Raw genomic sequence first — 22,806 nt, forward strand, 5'->3', positions numbered from 1 at the left:
GTTTTACCATCAGAATTCTACTCTGTGAAATAATACTTCATACTAAATTGATTATTAGTTACAATTTCTTCATTCATATGACATCTTCTTTTTTAAGGTTATTTTATTGTCTTGTCATAGAAAGGATCAGGAGCCTCTTCTTGCCAATCTTATGGTTTTGAAAATAGAAATGAATCATTGTTTTAAATTACTATTTACTTTAAAAGAAAATATACAGGTGCATTTCATCAGATGACTTTGCCAGAAATAATTCTTACACACAATGATTTACTTCAGGAAAAGAAATAGCTAAAAATAGTAATTTTTATGTCCTGTCTCCCCTTTTCTCTTTTTTGAACTTGGGAATGACAAAAGATCTTTAGAGACAGGAGATTATGAAACTGGATTTACTTGGAATAAATGAGAATCTTGTAAGGGAGAGGAAGACATTAGCCGAAAGTTATAAAAATGAATTGTGAGGAAATAGTTAAGCCACATTGATGACTGTTAAGTTTGAGGAAGTTGTTGAGACACTATAAATAGTGGGGTTTTTTGTTTTTTTTTTTTTTTTTGATTTGGTAATGGTAAACTGATGACAAAATTTTAAATGTTTGCAAATAATGTCTCAAGAAATTTTTTTGAGTTTTTGGGTATTCTGATTTTATTAACTTGAGAAATGTTAGGAGGGAAAAACTTGCCATTATCCAACTTTTCCATGGAATATGTGTTGGTAGTTTATATATTTTGACATATATCCCATATTTATTTATTTTTTCGCTTTCTCTTCCATGGGTCTAATTTTACTTATTTGAAATTAAACCTTAATTTAAAAAAAAAATTTAATTCAGTATTTTGTACTAATACTTTCTTTTAAAACCACAAAGTAGTTCTCATTTTTATTTATTCCTTTACAAGGTATTTTTCAAAATAGTCATTCCCCTTCAAGATATTGGAATTTTTTTCATTTCCCTTTTATACTATATAGTATGTGTAATCTCATGTAAATAACAAGCCTAGATACATATGTCATTATATTTGATTAGTAGCTGAAAAATAAGACCAATACAAAAGTTAAAAACAGGTCACAAAATGAAGGATGAAATTGCTAAAAAACAAGTTAGCATAATTCGCCGAGTAGGAGAAAAAAACCACTGAAGTGAACAGAATCTGAAGGAAATCTAAAAATATTTCACAGAATTTGACCTTTGGAAGGGACCTCAAGTCATTTAGAATCGATACATAAAAGGAAATCCCACTACGATGTACTAGAGAAGTTATCATCTGCTTAAAGATCTCCAAGGAAGATGAACCCATCCTCTCCAGGCAGCCCATTCTATTTCTGCACATTTCTGGTTAAGATTTTTTTTTTTCCTGACAAGCCTAAATTTGTGTTTGTTTGTTTGTTTGTTTGTTTGTTTTGGGTAACCCATACCTGTTACTTCTTTGGGACCACAGAAAACAAGTCTCATCTCTTTCACGTGCTATCCACAAGCATCCTTTATATGCTTGAAAAATTTCAGATACTTAGAATTCCAGTAGTGTTACTGTAATCCAAATTCCTTCTAGTAGTGTTACTTTAATCACCCTCTATGAAGATAAGTGATTAATTTTTAGGGGTAATCTGAATATTTAAGTAGTAGTAGAAATAGTGTCTTCTGCCCATTTTTAAGGGAAGTATTAGAAAATGACTTGCAGTTCTCATCATGAAATTTAATTTCAGTAGGGGGAGTTTCTAGGCCCCATTTATTTTGGTGAGGCAATTGGGGTTAAGTCATTTGCCCAAGGTCACAAAGCTAGTAAGTATGAAGGCCAGATTTGAATCCAGGTCCTTCTGACTTCAAGGCCAGTACTCTTGTCCACTGTACCATCTAGCTCTTCCTGTCCCATTGACTTTTTTTTTTAAAGTTTTATTGATCTCCTTAAAAAAAAAAAAAAAAAAAAGAATAATTTCCCATTGTTTATCTCCTTCTCTACCATGGAATTCTTCCGTATAAAAGTAAAGCAGTTAAGCAAAATCAGGCAAGCATCCACATCTTACAATGTGGACAACATAGAAGCAGTTTACATCCATTTTACTTTAGAGAAGAAAGAAGGAATAAGATTTGTCAGTGCAGTTAATCTAGGTTTACCTGTTCAAGTTTTCATTTATATTTTTAAAATCATGTAATTGTTTTTATGGTTCTGCTTATTTTATTTAGCATCAATTTATACAAGTTTTTCCATATTTCACTGAATTCTCTTTTTGTCCTTATTTATAATGCATTTCCTATATATATAATATATATATATTATGTATTTCCTATATATATAATGTATAATCCTACATTTATATAGCAGTTTTTTCAACAGTTACCCAGTAAGCACCCATTCATTACCATTTTTTTTTCCTGTCATGAAAAAATGGTTTGAATGTTTTAGTATATGTGAAATCTTTCTGTCATTGAATTTCTTGGGGGTATATGCTTAGTGCTTAGTAGTAGGATCGCTGAGTCAAAAGGAATAGTTTAATTACTTTTCTCATATAATAACTTTGGTACCATTTAATTTTTTTGAGGGCATAGATTTTCTTTTTTATTCCCACAACTTGGCACAGTACTTTAGCACATGAGAACTTAATGGAAGACGCTTGATGGATGAATGAACAAATACTACAATATAGGAGAACTTCATGCTGAATGAAACTTCAGCTCCAACCTCTACTAACTCCAAAACAATTAAGAAATAAACAAGGATATATTGATTCTATCACCATTCTTAGAGAAGTTTAACCAGTACAAAGTTTTCACCACAACAGAGGTCAGAAATGCTCAGAGATCACCTCAGCCAGCAGACATTCAATCTCCATGCCATGTGAAGAAACTTGGCAGCCCATTTAGAATGAAGTCTTTTTTTTTTGGTAAAGAAAAAATAAAGGCGAATAAGGAGAGAAAATATCAAATAATACACAAAACATTGAAAAACATTTAAGAAGAAAAGAAATAAGAAGAAAACTTTGGAAAGAGCTAGCAATACTAGTAATTCCCAAAGCATTTTAAGATTAACAAGAATAGCAAACAAATAAGAACCAAAGCATCTCCCAATGATTTCTTTTTATTATCAAAATGATGACTTCCTCTCAATTAAATTCAGTTAGGTATAGGAGATATCCATCTTGGTTTTGACATGATTTAGGAGGAATTGATTTTTAAGATTCCTTAAGGAGTAAGAGATTCCAAAAGAAAGGGTAAAAAATTGCAAATGATATTTTTTACCCTCCCCCCCCCAAAAAAAAGGTAGTTAAGGTGATTTCAGCTATTACTTATAATGATGCTTTCCTGTTTCTAAAAATGCTTTCAAAAGTGGTCTGTAAATGGATCAAATAGATGTTTAATGAAAACAAAAAGGTCCCTTGTAGATAACAGATCACAGTTATATAATATTGAGAGATGTAGTTGGTAAATCTCAACTATGTTTATTGTTTGTTGATTTTTTAAAAGCTTTTGATTATTTAGAACATTATACAACCTTATGAGTCCTAAAACAAGATGTTTTCCCTACTCACATAACATTTTACAAAATTAAATTACAAGTATGGTTATATGGAAAACTGTGCTCAGAAATACTCTTAGTGTTGATTGGTAGCAAGTGAAGCATTAGACTGCGAGATAAGCTCAACTACAGTGTATGCCACATGAACAAGGTATTGTTTTGAGTTCAGACACTTGAAAAAATGTTTCATTTCCTATGTTGCTGTTGCTTTCCAACTCTTATACAAAGTACAACTAAGCAGAACAATTCAACACATTGGCTATTACTGACAATATGCCTCATTCTGCACCTATAGTCCAACACCACTCTGTCAAGAGGAGGGAGGCATGCGTCACCATTGGTCCTTAAGATTCCAAGTAGAAGAATTCTCTATAAATGGTAAGGTTCTCCAGATATTCCTAATTGCAGATGAAATTGTTCTAATTGCATTGATCTCCAGCATACTATAAAGCTGTCTCAGTGAAATTTGTGGTTATCTAAGAGAGACTGGTCCAACCACTCACTGGAAAAACAAAACAAATAAAGAACACATCTTGCACAGATTAAAATATTCAGCTAATCTAGCAGCCCATTGAATTGGTCCATATTTATATAGAGACATACAGATGTGTATGCATGTACATTTCATATAAGTGAGGCTGTTGGACAAATGACCTGGGACCAGAATTGAATAGGAGGATTTTAGGCAGGACCACTTGGGGGGAATTTTGTAGGACTTCCAATTATCCCAGGCTGCTTGCTGCTGCAAACACTAGTATTCTCCTGGTGATGTTTTATGGTTGTTTATCATGAAACACCATGGATCTCAGAAGAATCAGTATTGTATATGACCATGGGAAGATGTGTGATGGGTATTAATAGGCTACAGCCTTTTGCAAATAATGAGTTGCATGCAAGAAATGACACTAAAGGATTAACAAAGAACATATAATAAAAAAAGCTCAGCCAGGCATATAGGAAGAATCAAAGACAATAGAAAAGCAACCCTAGTATTTAGTTGGCCTCTATGAAATACTTTTAAAGGCCAGAAATGACGCATTAGATGGATCATCTCTGCAAGATTTATAATAAAATTGGAATAAAAATGATCCTGAATGAGATGTGATCTGCTACAATGTTGGAAGTGCCCACCTAATTATTCAAGTATGGATGAAGAACAGCTGTTTGTTTGCCCACTTGCTGTCAATCATTTGGGCAACAGAAAACTTGCTGTGAAGCATAGAAGTTGGATGGAGTAATAAAAGTCTGCTAGTTCCATCACCCATTCAATGTAGGAACCTTGTCTCCAAGAGGTACTGCTCAAATGCTTCCAGATACAAAGAACAAACTACAGTTCAGTCTTTTGTGTTTCAAGGCAGATCTTATTGTTTCAAAATTATAATTTATATCTGTTGTTTTATAATTTGTACCCATGAGATATGGAAATTTGACTTAAGTTTAGGGACTAGATATATTCTTAAGGTTCTTTCTAACTCTTGGGTCTGTTATCTTCCACATGTTCCTTCATATATTTAAAGACAATTCTAAATCATCTTTTTTCAGTAGAATAATTCCTAGTTCCTTAAGATGGTCCTCATGTGACCTGATTTGAATCTTTTCACCATTCAGGTTGTCCTGTTCTCAGATCTTTGTCACTACCTCTCACAGGTGCTATGTCTAGAACTGAACATCATAAATCCAGATGGAATTTTGCTATCATGGGACTGTTACCTTTCTTAATATAAGCATAGTTTCACTAACATAGCTTATGATTCTATTAGTTGTTTTGAGTTGCTGTTAAACACAAACATCAAGTTATTTGACTTATGATAAGCTAGAATCATCTCTTCCTCATATTTAAGCCAATGTACTTCATCAGATATTTGTTGAATATTAAAAGACAAAATGAAAAATAGATCATCGACAGAGAAGATAAGGAGATGAAAGTAGAAAGTTCATAAAAGAGACAAGATGAGGGAGAAAGGGCCAATAGGTTCTTGAAAGGCTTCCTTATAGGAAATAGCAGATATCTTTTTGTTGTTGTTTATATGTTTAATACTTTTATTTTCTCCAGTTATATGTAAAACAACTTTTTACATTTGTTTTTAAAACTTTTGAACTCTAGATTCTCTCCTTTCCTTCCCACTCTATTAAGAAGGCACATGTGAAATTATGTAAAACATGGAGATAGCATATCTTAAAAGAAGTGAAAGATTTAAAAAAATTTAGAGATGAGGGAAAGAAATCTGAGCATGTGGACAGCTTGTTCAGACATATAGAAGTAGGAGTTAGTGTTGAGTTCAGAGGACCACAAATAGGCTGGTTTGGCTGAAATGTAGTGTTCATAAGAGAGGAAAAAGTACAGTGAGTCTATCTGAGAGCCGAGTTATTAATGGTTTTAAATGCCCACTGATTTAGTATTTTGTTCTAGAGCTTATTGGGTGCCTCTGAAATTTCTTGAGCGGAGAAGTAACATAGCCAGATCTGTGTTTTGTAATACAAAGATTATTTTGAAAAGTGAAAAATGAAATGGAAGAGAGGAGAGTCCAGAAACCTGAAGTATAATTAAGAGACTGTTGGAGATGATAAGAATCTAAGCCATGAGTAATGCCTGTATGAATAGAGGAAAAGAGTAAGATTCTAGACAAGTTGTAGGTGCAGAATTGACAAGACTTAATAGCATTATAAGAGGAAAAAATTAAAGATGATCTTGTTATGAACTTGGGTAGCTGAAAGAGATTGAGTGATAAAAAAGAAATAGAAAAGTTTTGAAGAATTTAGAGGAAAAGATAAGAGGTTCCCTTCTGTTCAGTCATGGGATCTCAACCCTAGTTAAGTATCTCATTGTTTTTTGTCTTGTCCTGCCAAACCTTAGCTTTGGATTACTCTCATTATCTTCTGTGTCTCCTCCAATCCACAGGCTGCTGAATGGAGTTGGAGAGTATCATGAAACCCTGTTGACTGGTCCCACTACAAATACACATTACATCTCCTCCCCACCTTCCTTGTAGCAAGGCTTTGTTCCACTTCCCTTAGTTCATTTTCCAAACATTTCATCTCTTCTCCAACATCCCAGGGCTCCTCTTAATCCCACTCTCTCAGCTGAGGACTTTGCCTCATATTTCACTGAAAAAGTTGTGGCAATTTGGAAAAATCCTTCCTTGATTCACCTAACTCAGATGCAGACTCAGCAAAACCCTTTCCATGAACAGTGATTTTATTCTAACCCGTCCCTAGATTGTGGCATCACTCCTGTCATCTTGTTTTGTCTCCTTGTCCCCGACTGCTGAGCTGTTGCTGATAGCCCCGGCCATGCCTCTGATCCGTCTCACCTCCTGAGAAGGCAGTTCACAGTCCGGGTCTCCTCTCTTCTCTCCTCTTAATCTCTTTGCCACTTTTGCAGCCTGGTTTTTACTTCTGTGATTCAGCTGAGACTGCTTTCTCAAAAGTTTTCCTGATCTAATGAGCTTTTCCCCATTTTGGTCCTTCTTGACTTTCTAGTGTTCCTTTTCTTTATTGATAGTCTTTTCTCTAGACAGTTCTCACTGGTACTGTGGGTAGAGTGCTGGCATCAGGAAGGCCTGAGTTCAAACCCCATTCAGACATGTTGCCCTGGGCCAGCCATTGCACTTCCAGCTGCTTAACTTTCCTCAGCTGTCATCACCCTGTTTGCCTTCCTCTGAACATTCTTTTGCTTTTAATATTTCTTTTAAAATGATAAAACACAAATGGATTACTAATAAATGAATGTAACCATTGTTGCTATTATTGATAATCCCTCATTGTTATTGGTAATGCTATTTATATTTGTATTTATTTATAATAATATTACTTTATATTGAATAATAACTGTCAGTATTACATGTCCTAAAGGATGCATATGTCTAACATTTGAATACTGTTACAAAGAAATAATAAGATTTAAGAGCCTATTTACGGTTATACTATAACTACTGCTCTATTTTCAGGATTTGCAGTATTTGTTTTTTCTATTAAGCTATAAACTCTTACTTGTAAGCCATTTGTTTTTCTTAGTTATACGAAGCTATCTAGATTCTGAAAAAATTTTGTGTGTCCTACCAAGTAAAAATCCTTTATTGTAAGTAAATTACATGTTTTCTGATGACATTTTCCTTAATAATAGGATATGATATAAATAAAGAAATTCTTTGGGGCTCAGCCACAATGAATTTCCTTTATTCTATTTTTAGAAAAATTTAGAGCCAAGTTATTATAACATATTTATGGCCAATCACTTTCTTAGTGAAGAATATTGATTTTGTAATGTGAGAAAATCTATTTTAGCAACCACTTTTCAATGTTTGCCCATACGATATATCTGAAGGTTATACAATTCTTATTCCCTGTTGAAGTTTACATATCTCTGTTCATGTTCTCAAAGAAACACTTATGATAGGTAAATTATATATTGGGTGAAACTTAATTTTGCCCTCAATGGAAGAAACTACTGCTAATTGAAGAAAAATTCAAGATAAAAAACTGAATGTGAAAATTCTCTTCAGGAATAGGGACTCTACTCTGCCAAGTCATAATATTAGTGAATGACTTTTAGATTACATGCAGTGTAATTAGTGTGAGGTAATAGAGGATAATAGAAACAGCACTGGACTAGTAAACTAGGCACTTAGATTCTAGCCCTGCCACTATTTACCCATGTATGTGTCCTGGAATATCAGACCTAGTTTAGTACTCAGTTTTTTTTTTTTTTACTTGTAAAATGAACGGATTGGACTGGATCATCTTTAAAATTTATGCAGATGTGAAGGAAAAGAAGCATATATTCGCTTATCTTTTCAACTTTTGCTTAGACTAAAACTTTTGATATACTTGTCATTTTTTTCTACTGTCTTTTTAAGCAAAAAAAGGAAACTCAACATCTGCTATTCCTTTTCAAGAGTTTTCTCAACTTAAACAATTATGCAGCCCGTGGCCAAAAAGAACTATAAATAACAAGTCTTATAAATTTAAGTAACAGCCATTGACCAAAAGAAAATCTGTAAATGTACAATCTTTTCAGGAAAGATGTTAGGATACATTATCAGGTCTCTTTATAATCACACATATTCACTAGATGTCTGAATCTGAAGAAACATTGTAAATAAAGTATCCAGATATCCTAGGCTACCAGAAAAATTAAGCCAGAACTAAAATGCATAAAAATAACTCCTGAATGTTTTCTTGCAGAGACAAATTTTCACTAAAGGTTCAAATAATTAAACTGCATTTTAATATTCCTAGGGTATTGAATAATTTGGCATTCAGAGGGCCTGTTCTATATATCTATTAATCTAAAATGGTTACTAAAGTTATACTCTATTGAAAATTAACATTGCAGCCATAAGCCTGTATTATTGTTCTGCTGTGGCAGTATATTTTACTAGATAGTTGGTGGAGAGGTGGGGAAGAGGAAAGGAGAAAAATGGTTCCACAAATAATATTAATAAATCCTTCACTCACAATATTTTAACTTCTGATGAAATGAATGGTACATTAGAATTCTGTATCAGGACTATAAAACTGACTCCCCAGAAGGTGAAAGCTTTTGTCCTTCTAAAGATTATGGAAAGTTTAAGAATATTAAACTCCCTCATTCCTTTTTTCAAAAAACCCAATAATTTTATTTTAATTTTATCAAAGAAAAAATAGAGGAGCAGTACTTTTTATGACCCTGAGCTTTTTCACATCAGTAGTTTTTGGATGATATGTATGATTGCAATTCATGGAACACTATGTTCTCAGAAGAATCATAATTAGAATTTAGCTGAATTGTAGATGAACAAAAAAGAAGCATATTAGGCATATGCTGCATCCAACATATTGCTAACAATGATTTGCATTTAAGAATTCCAGTAAAAGACATCAGTGACCTTTATTATCAGATAGTCGCATAGTGGCAATCTGATTTAACAAATAAATTTATTTTTTGTAGTGGTAGTCAAATCAAATACTTATGATCTTTATTAAATCTCAAGCACTGCATTAAGTATTAGGAATACAAAGAAAGAGAAGAACATAGGAGACAATATGTAAAGAATTAGATTGTATATGAGAGAGATACAGAGTAGAGAAAGATCTTTTTGAAAGGGGAAGGTGGTAGTAGTAACTAGGGGATAAAGGTGGAAGTACAAAGGAGGACTTTGGCCTTAGTCTTGAAAGTAATCGGGTAAACTAGGAGGCAGAGATAACAATACTTAACATTCAAATACTGCCTGCTGTGTGCCAGGCAATAGGAGGGTTAACACAATTCTAAGTTTGGGAGAATAAATAGAACAAAGGTACAGGGATATTAAGTGTCATGTTCAAGAACTAAAAAGAGTCCAGTGTCGCTGTAATATGGGATGTATAGAAGAGAGTAAAGTATAAGAATACTGGCAAGTTAGAAGGAAACCAGGTTTGCAGGTAATGGGAGTTCATTGAAAAATGGGCATTTGACATGGTCAGATCTACCCATTAAGAAAATTACTTTGTTGGCTAAGTGGAAGATGGCTTGAAGTGGGAAGAGAGTTTAAGCAGGGAAATGGATTAGAAAGCTATTGCACTAGGCTAGACAAGAGACAACAAGCACTGGAACTAGGATGGAGATATTCTGACTGAGAAAGAAGGGAATATCCATATATAGTGTATATACATGTCTTTATGTGTGTGTTTACATATAAGAGAAGTTGTAAAGGTAGGAACTATACATATATCTTGGTACAAATGAAGGGTTGAGGATAGCAGCCAGAGTATGAACTTGAGAATTGGCAAGGTGATGCTGCTCTCAGCAATAATAGGAAAGGTAGCAGTAAAAGACTGCTTGTGGGGAAGGAGAATGAGCTTTTTTGGACTTACTGAGTTTGAGATAGCTATGGAATATCTCTTTTGAAATGTGACATTGGAAGCTGATGGGCTCAAGCTTATGTAAAACAAAATAAAGAAAGTTGAGCTGCTAGCTCAGAAGAGGACCCTTCAAAGACACACCTTCAATAACTGGGCATGACACAGATAACAAAAACATTTAACAAAGGAGATTGAGAGGGAGCAATTGAATAGTTATGACAATTAAGGACCAGAGGAAAGACTCCAATCCATTTAATATAATTTTAAAAGAATTACATAGTCAAAATCTCACAGAATTAGAAAGTTGTCTGTTTCTATAGTGGAAAGGAGTATACATATTGCGGATATTACCTTTGCATCAAAGAATGACAATAACTGTTAAGTAGTGCATACGGTTCTCACTGTGTTTTTATGAACTGAATTATAATTTAAGCTTTTGAAAATAGTCTTCTAGAGGCAATACTTCTGGTCACAATTATTGGTCTAATAATTAGTACAGTGGTCTAGTTGGTGTGTTTGAATTTAATTTTTATAATTTGAAAAAAAAAGCTTTAGAATTTTTAGATTCCTAAATAGCACATTTTGTCAGTTTCTTTATCTGTTGGAATGATCATGAGTCCTTCTATACAGTGTTGTTGAACAGATGAACTTTGTTCTTATTTTCTTTAAATCTGTGCTTTGTGGCATGAGCTTCAAATTGTTTTTGAAAAAAGTGTTTCTTTAAGATGTTATTTATTTTTTAAAATTGCATTGATAACCTTATATGAGATGATTAGGTAATCAAATAGAATACTGAGCTCATAGTCAGAAAGATCTAAATTCAAATATGGCCTCAGATACTTAACTAGTTGTGTGTTCATAGGCAAGTCATTTAACCTCTACTTGAATTTCATTATCTGAAAATGAAGATAAATAGCACCTACCTTCCATGGTTATTGTGGGGATAAAATGAAATAATTTTTGTAAAGTGATTTGCAGGTGTTAAAATATGATAGCCTGGTTGCTATTATTACTATTGGGGCATCTAGGCAGTAGAGGTGGATAGAGTAAAGAGCTCAAAGTATGGGAGACTCATCTTCCTGAATAAAAATCTGATCTCAGACACTAGCATATGACCTGGGAAAGTCATTTAATTCTGTTTACCTAAGCTTCTTCATTTTGAGAAGGAAATGGCAAATCACTCCAGTATCTTTGCCAAGAAGACCCCAAATGAGGGCCCAATGACTTGTGTCCGACATAATTTTATAGTCCTCATTTAACTGCAAGAAGCAGAAACAGAGGAAACAGGGTTCTAGTGAAACACTGAGGAAACATTGTATAGTTAATTTTGCATCCCCCTTTCTCTTAAAAATATTTATTACACCAAAGATTCACATGATTTATATATAGAATTGAATTTATATCCCAGTATCAGGCTTACTTAAATTTATAATGTTGACTGCTTCTGTTAATTTGCTTATAAACCACATCAAAACTTCCTTCTGTCATGATAAGAATTTCAGCTTATTTTATATAGCACATTACCATTTACAAAATGCTTTCTTCACAGTAAACCTTTGTGGTAGTAATGGAAGAGTAAGTATGATCCTCTTTTTTACAGATGAGGAAACTTATTTGGAAGGGTACTTGTTTACTTTTCCTGTTGTAATGCATTTTTGAATCTTTGTCTTATAAACTAAAAGTTTCATTTCTTTCCACTGTATTGGGGCTTAAACTTTTTCTTTTTCTGTTAGCTATCTCTTTTTTCCTAAAAAATTTCTTTGTGACCCTGTCTTGAATTTGAGCTAAGGTGTTTCTGGTGGTGTTTGTTGCAGAGTGTGCAAGTGTTGTGTTCAGAACCAAGACTGCAGTGAAGTTGCATAACACATCACAGTACTGCCAGAAACCCCTCAGATTCGTTACGCGTTTAGTTTTTGGTTGTTTGGTTGCTGCATTCAGAAATCTTTTACTGTTGCCAAATTTTTTGCTACCTTATTCAGTTATGGAATTATGGAGTTGGAAACCACAGTTTAAGAAGCTTTGTACTACATCACACTGCCTTATAGTTATATTTTCATTGAAAATAATATCACTTTAAAAAAGTGAATTTTTCACTATACTGGGAAAATGTAGATAATCTTAAAGTACACAAATCCTTTAGTGCTATAGTTAGGTACTTAATAAAAATGGCATACACAAGTATTTATAATTATAGTAATTCTAGGCATGTTGATTGTTTTCTAGGAGTTTGCCTTAATACCCAATTCCTGAGACCAAACATTTTTATAGACGGTCTGTTAAAATGTTAGAAATTTATTGTAGGTGAGTTGTTCTGATTCTAAATTGCATATGTATGGAAGCAGGAGAACAGTTTGGAAAAATGAGTAATAGACTATTTCAACTAGAATATAGGAAGGGGAATCATGGAAATTGGGCTAAAAAAAAAAAGACAAACCCACCTTATGAAGGACCTTAACCACAAGGCTGAAGAGTTATATTTTATTCTTAAAATAGGAGAGCCACTTAAAATTTTTAATACAAGTGTGCCAAGTAAAGAACTATGCCTTATGAATTTTATTTTGACAGCTATATAAAGAATGGATTAAATAGGGGAAAGATTAGAAATAAGGAGAACAATTAAGAAGCTCCTGCAGTGTACAAGTGAATAGTGATAAAGATTTGAAACTAGGTCATTGCTGAACACTTGCCTATTTTTCCTACCTTTCTCCTTTTGTTATTCTTTCTCTTCATAATGAACTGGGCTTTTGCTTGCATCAGAAATAGGGGCAACACAGAAAAGCTCTTTCATACTTATTAATATGAAAGTCTTGCCCCAACTTTCACAAATGAATTAGATTTAGAGATGATAAGAGATAATGGAATTACTGGGAAAATAAGAATGAGAATAAATTGATGCAATCTTCATTAGAATTTAAGTCTTCTTTGGTGATTATTTGAAGCCAATTTGACTAAGACATATTAATAAAATCAGGGACACTAATTGGTTTCTCATAAAGATCATTTATGTTCTTTGCTTTGGCTGTAAGCAGACCCAAGTCAGTCATTTCATGAATAGTATTTGATGAAGTTTGGGGGGGGGGGGTGTAATATGGTTGTATTATCACTATAGAAAAACAAAATTTAGCATGTTTTAACTTTTAACAGTCAGAAATGTTATTTTCATCATCCTATGTAGAACAGTGTAAAAATAAGCCATCTTTAAAAAGTTTGTATGGTGACTTGATGTAATGGAGTCACCATACAAACTTTTAGTAGGCCAAGACCTGAGTTCCAATCTCCACTGTCCCATTTAGCATGTATGTCATTTTAGATAAATTATTTCATTTCTCTGGGCTTCAGTTTTCTTATCTGTAAAATTAGGGGCTAAACTATATAATGTCTATAATCCAGTTTTTTATGAATCTTCAAATTATCTGTTCTTGACAATAAGCATATATGACATAATTTATTGTGCCCATATATCACAAGGATAATGCTCTACAGATTCATTAAATATTTGTAAATAGGATCTTAGAGTTTGAGGTATTTAAATCTAGTCCAACTCTTACCTGAAATGAAAAAATTCCCTTTCCAATAACCTTGACTATTCGAGGCTCTGATTTATTAGTTCTATTTAATTGGAGAACTGTTTTGCCCATTCACTTTTTAGAAAGGATTAACTTTTAGGAAGTGTTCCTTATATAAAGCTAAAGTCCATCTCTTTATAACTTAGAACCCTTCATTTACATGTCAGCCTTTAAACTACTTGAACAACAGTTCTACTCCCACTAAAGTTTTGGTTTTTTCAAACTCAGTATCTCCAATTTTCATCCAGTGATTCTAATTATGGAGCCTGAAATATCCTGCAGCTTTTCCTTGTGGCCAAAGTACTAATGTAGTTTTTTTCAAAAATAATTGTATTGTTTACATTTAAAAATTTGTTAACTATGTTGTAGTTGGTAAAGCATGTTATTAGTATTAATCAATGGATTGTCAATGTCAATACTGTGTTTTTTCATGCTTACTATAAAACTACACATTCATTATAAATTTAGTTTATAACTTACATAATATTGCTTCTAATTATTAAACTATTAACAAAGTAATGATTGTTAATAAAATCATTAGATCAGAAATCAAGCTTCTGTTAGCATATCAAGGTTAGAAAGTAAGCTCTTTGACCACAGGAGCTAGTTTGTAGTTTGACCACTGGACCACAATGCCTTGTCCATAGCAAACATTTGATGATTTGTGTTTGCTGAAACAGACTGTAGGATTTTAAACCTAAAATAAGGGAAATTAAGAGGCCATCAAAACCAAACCTCATTTTGTGAGCACACTGAAGTTCAAATTTAACTTCTTGCTTCTGAAAACATGATGGTCCTATACTATCCTGGAAGTAGTATTAGGCCTATAAAGATTGCCTAGAAAGAAAGTGAAACTTCTTCCCTCATCAAGGTCTGACTCCATTTGGTAACAATAAAGTCTTTCCCTGGCTCTCATTTAACAAAAGTAGGCCAAGTTAAATGTCATGTGCAAAGAAAGAGGCAGTTTTGTTTCCATGAGAACCTAAGCAACCATATTTGTACAAGAGAATAATTTGTATATGTATGATCTACTTCAGAAGTTTTATCTGGATTTTTTTCCTTAGAATTCTCATCTGCTTTGGATACCTTGCCCCTTTGTGCTGCACTCACTCCATCACAGGTGTGCTGTTGGGACTGATGGGGGGTTTTCAGTTTGATAAAGTATTTCTATTTGGATTACTTGTTTTTCCATTTCATAGAAATCTTTATGCAGTAGGCAAAGTAGAATTGCATAAATGCTTTGAGTATGTTCTCATAAAACATCTTAAAGAGAAGCAAGAGCACTTAGGTAGCCACATCTTAAATGTCAAGTATTTTCTGTTGTTTTTTTTTTTTTCTTTCCTCCTTTAACCAGAATCTTTTACTAGGCTATTTGATTAAAAGTACCAGACCCTTTGAATTGAAGTGTGACATTATGTTGCCTATTAGGGATAAAAATTGTTAACCCGTTAATGTGGTCTAAGTAAATGTTCTCTTTTTTAATATCTATGTAGTCGTCCTCGCCATCCTCATCCCAGCCTCATTCTAGCCACTGCAGAACGAAGGCCTCACCATTGTGTCACCATGCATCCCTGCCCTGGGTCAAACGTAACCATGTAGGTCCAGCAAAGGCTACCAGCCCATCTCTCCGTCTTCGTCGCTGGCGGCCCTTCTTACGCCTGCCGTCTGTGGGGCTTCATTCTGTTGTAAGTGTAGTCAATCTTCCAAATCTTCTTCCCGTGACCAGGACAGTCCATTACCACTTACGCTCCTTCAGTCTTCAAGATGCTTTTCTCTTGGTTTTCTTAACCATTAGCTTTCCCTTCCCCACACAAGATTGCAAGCATACATCTGTTTATGCTTTGCTGTCTAGCTTGACTTTTGTGCCGTCATCTTGGTGAGCATCCATCTTTCCACTCCATGGCCTGCCAATATCTTTTGAAAAGTATTGATCGACATTCATGATATTCCAGTTTCTGTAAGCTCTCAAAAGTCAATCTATATTCTTCCGCACCTCATCTTTCTGGTTTCTTTTAGTTGACACTGATCAACAAATGCTTTGCAGCTTCTAAGTTCTTTGCCATCAGTAACTTTGTTTTTATTTTTTCATGTTATTGAACATGACTTTAGTCTTCTGCCATGCTCATCCTGGGGGTCACTTTACTTTATCCTGTCCTCAGTCTGAATCCTTCATGGTGTAGGGTGTTTTCGTCTAAGGTATTATTCCCTGAGGTGCCTCAGGTACTTGATTTTCTTTATCTGATCTTCCCTTCCTGTTTAGTTTCTAAAGATCTTATCCAGGGTGGAGGTGAAGATTTTCTTCTTGTTAAATGTTGCCACATTTCAAATCATTTCCTCTTTATTAAGCTACTAATAGCAAAAAACTGTAAAAACAAAAAACAAAACCACAACTGTTTATTCCTGCATTCTTAGGGAAAGTGACATACTCCGGCATAGCTATTAAAATAATATAGGAGAACTGAACAGTCACAATGACTATCCCTCACCTCATGCCTTTCTGCATGGCTGACCCCTTCTTCGAAACTTGTATTTCAAGTTTTGGTTTATGTTACTATGTAAGAACGTTACAAGTAAACATAAATGATGATTCTAAGAAGTTAAATGGGAAAATTTAAGTGTTAATATAGTTAGCCTAGACTTAAAAAATAAATGATAAGTTAGTGTCAAACTTCTTTCCCCTGAGATTATAGAGTGGAGTCTAGATATTTTCTGGCATGTGTCACCAGAGGAGCCATGCAGTAGAATTTGCCATAAACATGGGAATGCCCATCTTTGTTTAATGATCTATTGTTGATATAGCTGCCAAGGACTGAAACAGAATCCTGTTTTTGAAGCCAGGAATGAGGCTGTAGATTTAATGCTAAATGAAAATCAAATTCAGTATCTGGTGTGCTTGAACAATCCCTAAATCAAAATGAAATTTTAGAATTTGGGACCATTGCTTTGTATCATATTGGATTTAATTTCATTTTACTTTCACTGAAATCTTATTTTCTCATAAAATTTATTTAAAGTTTTCATAAACATCTTTCATTGCATATTTGCTTTATTTTCCTTTTGCTTAAAAGTTAACATTCATTTAAGTCATTCTGTTTTTTAAATGTAGAAATTCATTGTATATTCTCAGGGAAGTTGTATTAAAAATATGATTAAAAGAAATTGACAAAATTATTTTTTGGCCCTTGAAACAAATTACGACTTTTTTGAAACTGAAGGCATTCTATAAGTAACAGTATACATTTTGCTTATTTGTTTTTACTTGTATTGATATGGTGAAATGTTTGATTCTTCAAATGAGATATTTGTAAAATGCCTAGCACAGTACTTGGCACGTAATAGTCACTTAATAAGTGCTTATGGTTGTAGATTTTTTCCTCTTCAAAATTATTTTGGAATATTGTTGTAATTGAGGTTGGCCAGCTAGGAAGGATTTGATAGGCATTGCTTTTTCACATCTCCATTGTTTAAATTTAATTATCATTCTGAATATATTAGAAAATGTTTTGTCTTTGATGGTTTGGTTTTGGTTTTGAAATTTTAAGCCAGTACTTAGTGGAATATTGAAGCCATAGCTAAGTTTGAGAGAGATTTTTTTTTTTTTTTTTTTGTATATGAAGTATTTCTTCCTCCCACTCCTCAATTTCTTGGTTTTAATGCCTTCAAATGACAACACAAAAAAATACTTTGGAAAATGCACAGCTTCAAGAATGAGAAGAATAAACTTGGGGTTGGGAGAGTAATTTTGTCAAATCAAGAAAAGTTTTAAATTTTGGTAGCTTTTTTTCCCCCATTAGCAGCTCATAGCCAGCCAGCTCTGCATGTTTGTTGGCAAAAAGCATTATGTTACAGATTCAGTGTCAACACAGTAATATACTTTGATGAAAAAGTTGCTCACTTGACCATTCTTATTCTATCATTAAAGAAGTGTGAATCCTAAGATTTGGTTTAATCATTTTAGGAGTTCAAATACTGTTTCCAAGTAGTCAAAATCTAGGCCCTGGAGTAAGGAAACCTAACTATCATTAATAGACTGGGTTACTGGGAGGGAAATTTCCTCTTTTGTATCTCGGTTTTGTCATTCATAAAGTAAAGGTAGTAGGAAGGAGATTCATAGGATGATAATGGATTTAGAGTTGGAAAGAACTTTAGTAGTCATATGGTCTGTTAACTAAGATTAATTTAATAAGTCATAAGCTTTTTTCTTTTTTTTTTTTTTTTTTTTTTGACCAATCTAAGCAGTCCACTAGATATTGTTTTTTGATGTGACTGTTTTTTACTTTAAAGTTAGCCCTAGCTTTTGAGGTATGGAATTTCTTAAATGAGATATTTGTAAAATGCTAAATAGTGCAGTGCCTGGCATAAAGTAGTCACTCAATAAATGCTTTTTTACTTTTCTCTTAACTTGATAATTTTAAATAACTTGATGATATGCTTTATCATCATGAAATATTTAAATGGTATTCTCTTTTATTAACAACCTTATATCATTATGGAGACATTGTTAAAAATAAAATACCACCCTAAAATGTTTATGAGTTCTGTAAAAGATACTGCATGATATTTTTTGCATGTAATACTATCTGTACTTTTAGATTTCTATCCCCAAATGATGATTTAGTATAAAATTTTAAAATTATCAATGGAAGTTAGCATATGGCTAACTATATTTTTTAGATCAAAGATATCAGAATTTACCACAAAATGCCTTAAATTGTACAAAATATATTTTTATTTGTCCATGTTTTGAATGTTTTTTCTTTTAACTTTTGTCTTCAGTATACCTTTAGTAGCAAAAATAATGCCTGTTATGCCATTGCAAATCATACAATTTTGTCTAGTAATACTTATCGGTCCTAAGTTGATAGTTACAATAGAAAATATGAACATATAATACTAATTGATTTTAAATTTAATGTATTTTAATTTCTTAGGAAAGCTGAAAATTAGTAATTTAGATTTAAGTAGGGTGGAGGAATCATTGATTATAATTTTATTCTTGGATTTGTCATTGCTGATTTAGCATAAAAATTTATCTAATAGGCTAAGTGAACATGTTACTGGTTTACTGCAACTGAATTTGTTCTTGCCTTCCCCTAAAAAGTCACAATAACAGCAACAGTAATAACATAAATTATTAAGTACTTTAAGGTTTACAAAGTGCTTTCTTCACAATAACCTTTTGAGCTAAACTGCGCAGATTTCTTCATTTTGTAAGAAATTTAGGCTCTTATATACCTATTTGTTCTTATACTTCTTGGGTCTAGAATGACCTGCCTGGAGAATTTCTTTTCTCCTTGTGATCCTGATAGTTTTCTCTTAAGGTATTCAAGAAGCAAGACTTAAAGTGTCATTAAGTGAAAATATAATTTTGTATCTTTATTTCATAAAAATTTTAATTGAAAAAAATTATCTAAATTCCAGCACTGATCAATTTTCTAGAGAAAACCAAAGACTTTTGTTCGAGGGACCTTAATAAAAGACTAAATGGTAAAAGGGATACGCTTTGGAGCAATATGCCTTTATTGTAGTTTACCTCTTGCAAAATTGTATGGACACAGTGAAATTAAGTAGAAAAACGCTCTTTCCATGTCTAGTTCTGGCACCAACAAAATGCTCTGTTTTATGTCATTAAATATGTATTTTTTCATATTGATATTTGGTTTGATTGAATAATGTGACTACTCATGCACATAATATGTATTTTTCCTCTTATTTCAGGCACCAAGTATAGATGAAAAAGTAGATCTGCATTTTATTGCATTAGTTCATGTAGATGGGCATCTCTATGAATTAGGTAAGAACTACTTTAATTTATCTTGGCAAGGGAAAGGGGAAAGGGAGTTAAAAATACCTACATTCCTGAGAAAGTGTTGCTATTAAAGTTGATATTTATTCATTGTTTATTTCAGTTCATTAATTGACCCATAACGTTACCACAGTGTCTGCTAAGTTTTCCTTTTAAGTTTTTTTTTTTTTTAAATCAGGAAAAAATAGAATTGTTTTAAGTCTAAGAAACTTAAATTCAAGGATGTCAGCACCGCCTTTGTACTATAGTAGATCAGGAAACAAAACACCATTACCGGAAATTGCTATGAATCATTCTAAAACTTGGATTTTAAGTATTTAGTAAGTTAACATCTCTATATGGACATACTGGTTTGATCTTGACTGGTGATAATCCCAAGACTTTATCACAAGATAAATGAATGAATGAATGAAACAAATTTTAGAATATAATTTTACATTAAAGTTGATAGGATTTCATGTATGACAATATCCACAATTATTTATCAGGCTTTTATGTGTGGTGTTATCATATGGTATGATCTATTATCAGGATCTGATTTTTTTTATTAAATTTTTAGGAGCATGAATTGGTGTTTGATAAGGTTTGTGGTATAAAATCAAAAGAGCCATCCTGAATTGTAGTCATATTCTTTCCTTTATCTTAATTCACATTCTCATATAATTAGTTCTGTTGCAGTAAGGCTATTCTGTTTTTAAATGCAACCCTTTACAGAGTCTGAGCCCATATAGGCATTTTACCTTGATTCAGTTTAAAAAAAAAAAAGCCTCTTAAAACAGTAGTCATTTCATTTTTATCTTTGTAGCCCCATTGCTTAACATAATAACTAATGTTTGTTGTGTTGACTTGCTTCGCCTCAGTAGGATGAGTACTTATCGGGGATGTTTTACTTTCTTATTCTATAGTATATATTGAAATACTAGTATTTTCTGTATCATCCAGAACTTGAAAAGATGGGGCTAATGACTCAAATATGACAATGGAAATGTTTGCATCATGCTTAAAAAGAGGTCTTAAGAGAAAGAAGCATATCTTTGTTGATGCAGAATATGTAGCTATATGGAAGTTCATGAACTTCAGGTTAAAAGCAAAGAGTACATTGGAGTGAGCAAAAAGGAGAAACAAGTGATTTTTTTTTTAGGGCTCTATTATAGAAAGCCTGTTCAGAAAGAAGATACAGATGATACAAAAGAGGAAAGCACTTACATGCAGAGCATTGAGATTTTTTAATACACACTATACAGCTGGCAAGCTTGGTCTCATTTTGTTTTGCTACAAATTACATTCTTTTTTTTAAAAACTAGCATCTCATAATTTCTTCATTTGACTTAATTGAAATGACTTCATTTGACTTATGATTTCATCCCCTAGAAACATTTTTTAAAAAGTAATATAGAAAACTACTTTAAATCAGCTTAATTCTGAGCAGCAAGAAAGAACTTATTGGTGAAGTAGAAATTATGGAAATCTTGAGAGAAGGGGCTGTGTCATTTAAGAATTCACATTAGCTACTGTTTATGTGCTGGGCATAGTCCAAACCATACTCTAAGCTAGCATAATTCCAAAGACCAGGGGGGGAAAAGATTCTAACAGTGTAATAATTAAAAAATATATATATATTGTTGGAGAAGAAAAAGAGAAACTTGCTTCTAGGGAGACCTCTAATTAGCAAAGATCTTTCTTGAATATCAAAGGAGACTCATAAAATAAAAGATAAATATAAAAATGTGTTACTGCACTAATGGGATCAGGAAAGCTAAATCTCAGAATGAAATTGGGCTCATGGAAAATTCTAAGAATGATAGCTATTCCAACTTGTTTGTAAGCTTGAGTCCGTGTTTTAATTATTGTTTTCCCTTCTCAGTGCCTCAAAGTCATAGTAGGCAGACAATAGATGCTTGTTGAAATTGAATAAAGGATTCTTTACAGCATTTCAGTTAAGCCAAAAAGGCAATAAAGAATACACTTGTTGCTTAGAGTAGATGGTATAGCATGACTATCAATGACAAAGCTTTAAATGACTGATTACTAGAATTATGGAAAACTGGATTTCTGTCTTCTGTTTTGTTTTATTCATGAAGTGGTGAGTTGATCTTCAGTTGAAAAGATAAAATAATCATGGTAGATATCAAGAGAGAGCCAGTAGCTCTTTGATTTTTCAACTCTAGCTCCTCATAGCATCTTAGGATAGAGAAGGAATTCGTAAGTATGATTGTAGAACCACTATCAGCAATTCTTGAAGAATAGGAAAGATTCCTGAGGATAAAAAATAGACGGGGATCCTGATTATTGAAAAAGAGAAAAGAATATAAAGGAGAGGTCACTGGTAAACTTCTATAGCCAGGTGTGTCACAGACAAATTAGCTGTTCCCTCTAAGCTCATCTTCACCATCAAAATATAGACAGAGCTACTCTTTCCTCCTTCCTCTCAAAGATGGTTTGAGGATCATGATTCTCCCTTAGTTGGCATTTCTACTTTGACCTCCTACTGTTTGTCCTGTTGCAGCCATGCTCCATTCACAACTCACAGTAGATTCAGTCCTTCCTGAGACAAGAATTCTTCCCAAAAGTACTTTTGGCTAGTGTGTAAAGATACCTAACAAGTTAAATCGACAAGGATTTACTAAATGCCTACTATGTGCCAAGCTCTGTGTGAAGCAGTGAAGATAGAAAAGAGACTAAAAAGTCCCCAATACCAAGGAGTTGACAGTCTAATGAGGAAGATATCTCTGTACAAACAAAATATAGACAAGATAAATTGGAGGTAATCAAAAGGATAACTCTAGTGGTAAGCACTTTTAAAAAGGGCTTCTTGTAGAAGGTCAGATTTTGGCTGAGATGTGAAGGAAGCTTTGAGAGCAGTGATGCGAGCCCTTAGAATTTATTGAGTAAAGAGGGTGACATGGTCAGATCTGAGCTTTAAGAAGGTCACTTTGATTAGAGGGCATACTCGTGGAGAAAAACTTGAATCAAGGAGACTAAACACCAAGCTATTGAAGTAATTTAAATCTGAAGAGATAAGGGCCTGCATCAGAGTGGTGATAGTGTCGTGAGAGAGAAGGGGACAGAGAGAAAATGTAGATAATCATAAAGATAGAATCAACAGAA

At 33.1% G+C, this 22,806-nt stretch overlaps 1 protein-coding gene across 4 annotated transcripts in view; it reads left to right on the top strand.

Annotated features, from left to right (window-relative positions):
- Positions 1–22,806, top strand: part of UCHL3 (ubiquitin C-terminal hydrolase L3) — an 83,785-nt gene that overhangs the window by 53,193 nt on the left and 7,786 nt on the right. For 2 of the 4 annotated variants that reach the window (XM_031958495.1, XM_031958496.1), the window contains 2 exons: positions 15,386–15,577; positions 19,611–19,686. In XM_031958495.1, coding sequence (XP_031814355.1) covers positions 15,386–15,577; positions 19,611–19,686 — 268 coding nt within the window. The remainder of the gene's footprint in view (positions 1–15,385; positions 15,578–19,610; positions 19,687–22,806) is intronic. The other 2 variants (XM_031958497.1, XM_031958499.1) reach the window with 1 other exon arrangement.

Source organism: Sarcophilus harrisii, chromosome 3 (genome assembly GCF_902635505.1).
Source record: "Sarcophilus harrisii chromosome 3, mSarHar1.11, whole genome shotgun sequence".
Lineage (NCBI taxonomy): Eukaryota > Metazoa > Chordata > Mammalia > Dasyuromorphia > Dasyuridae > Sarcophilus > Sarcophilus harrisii.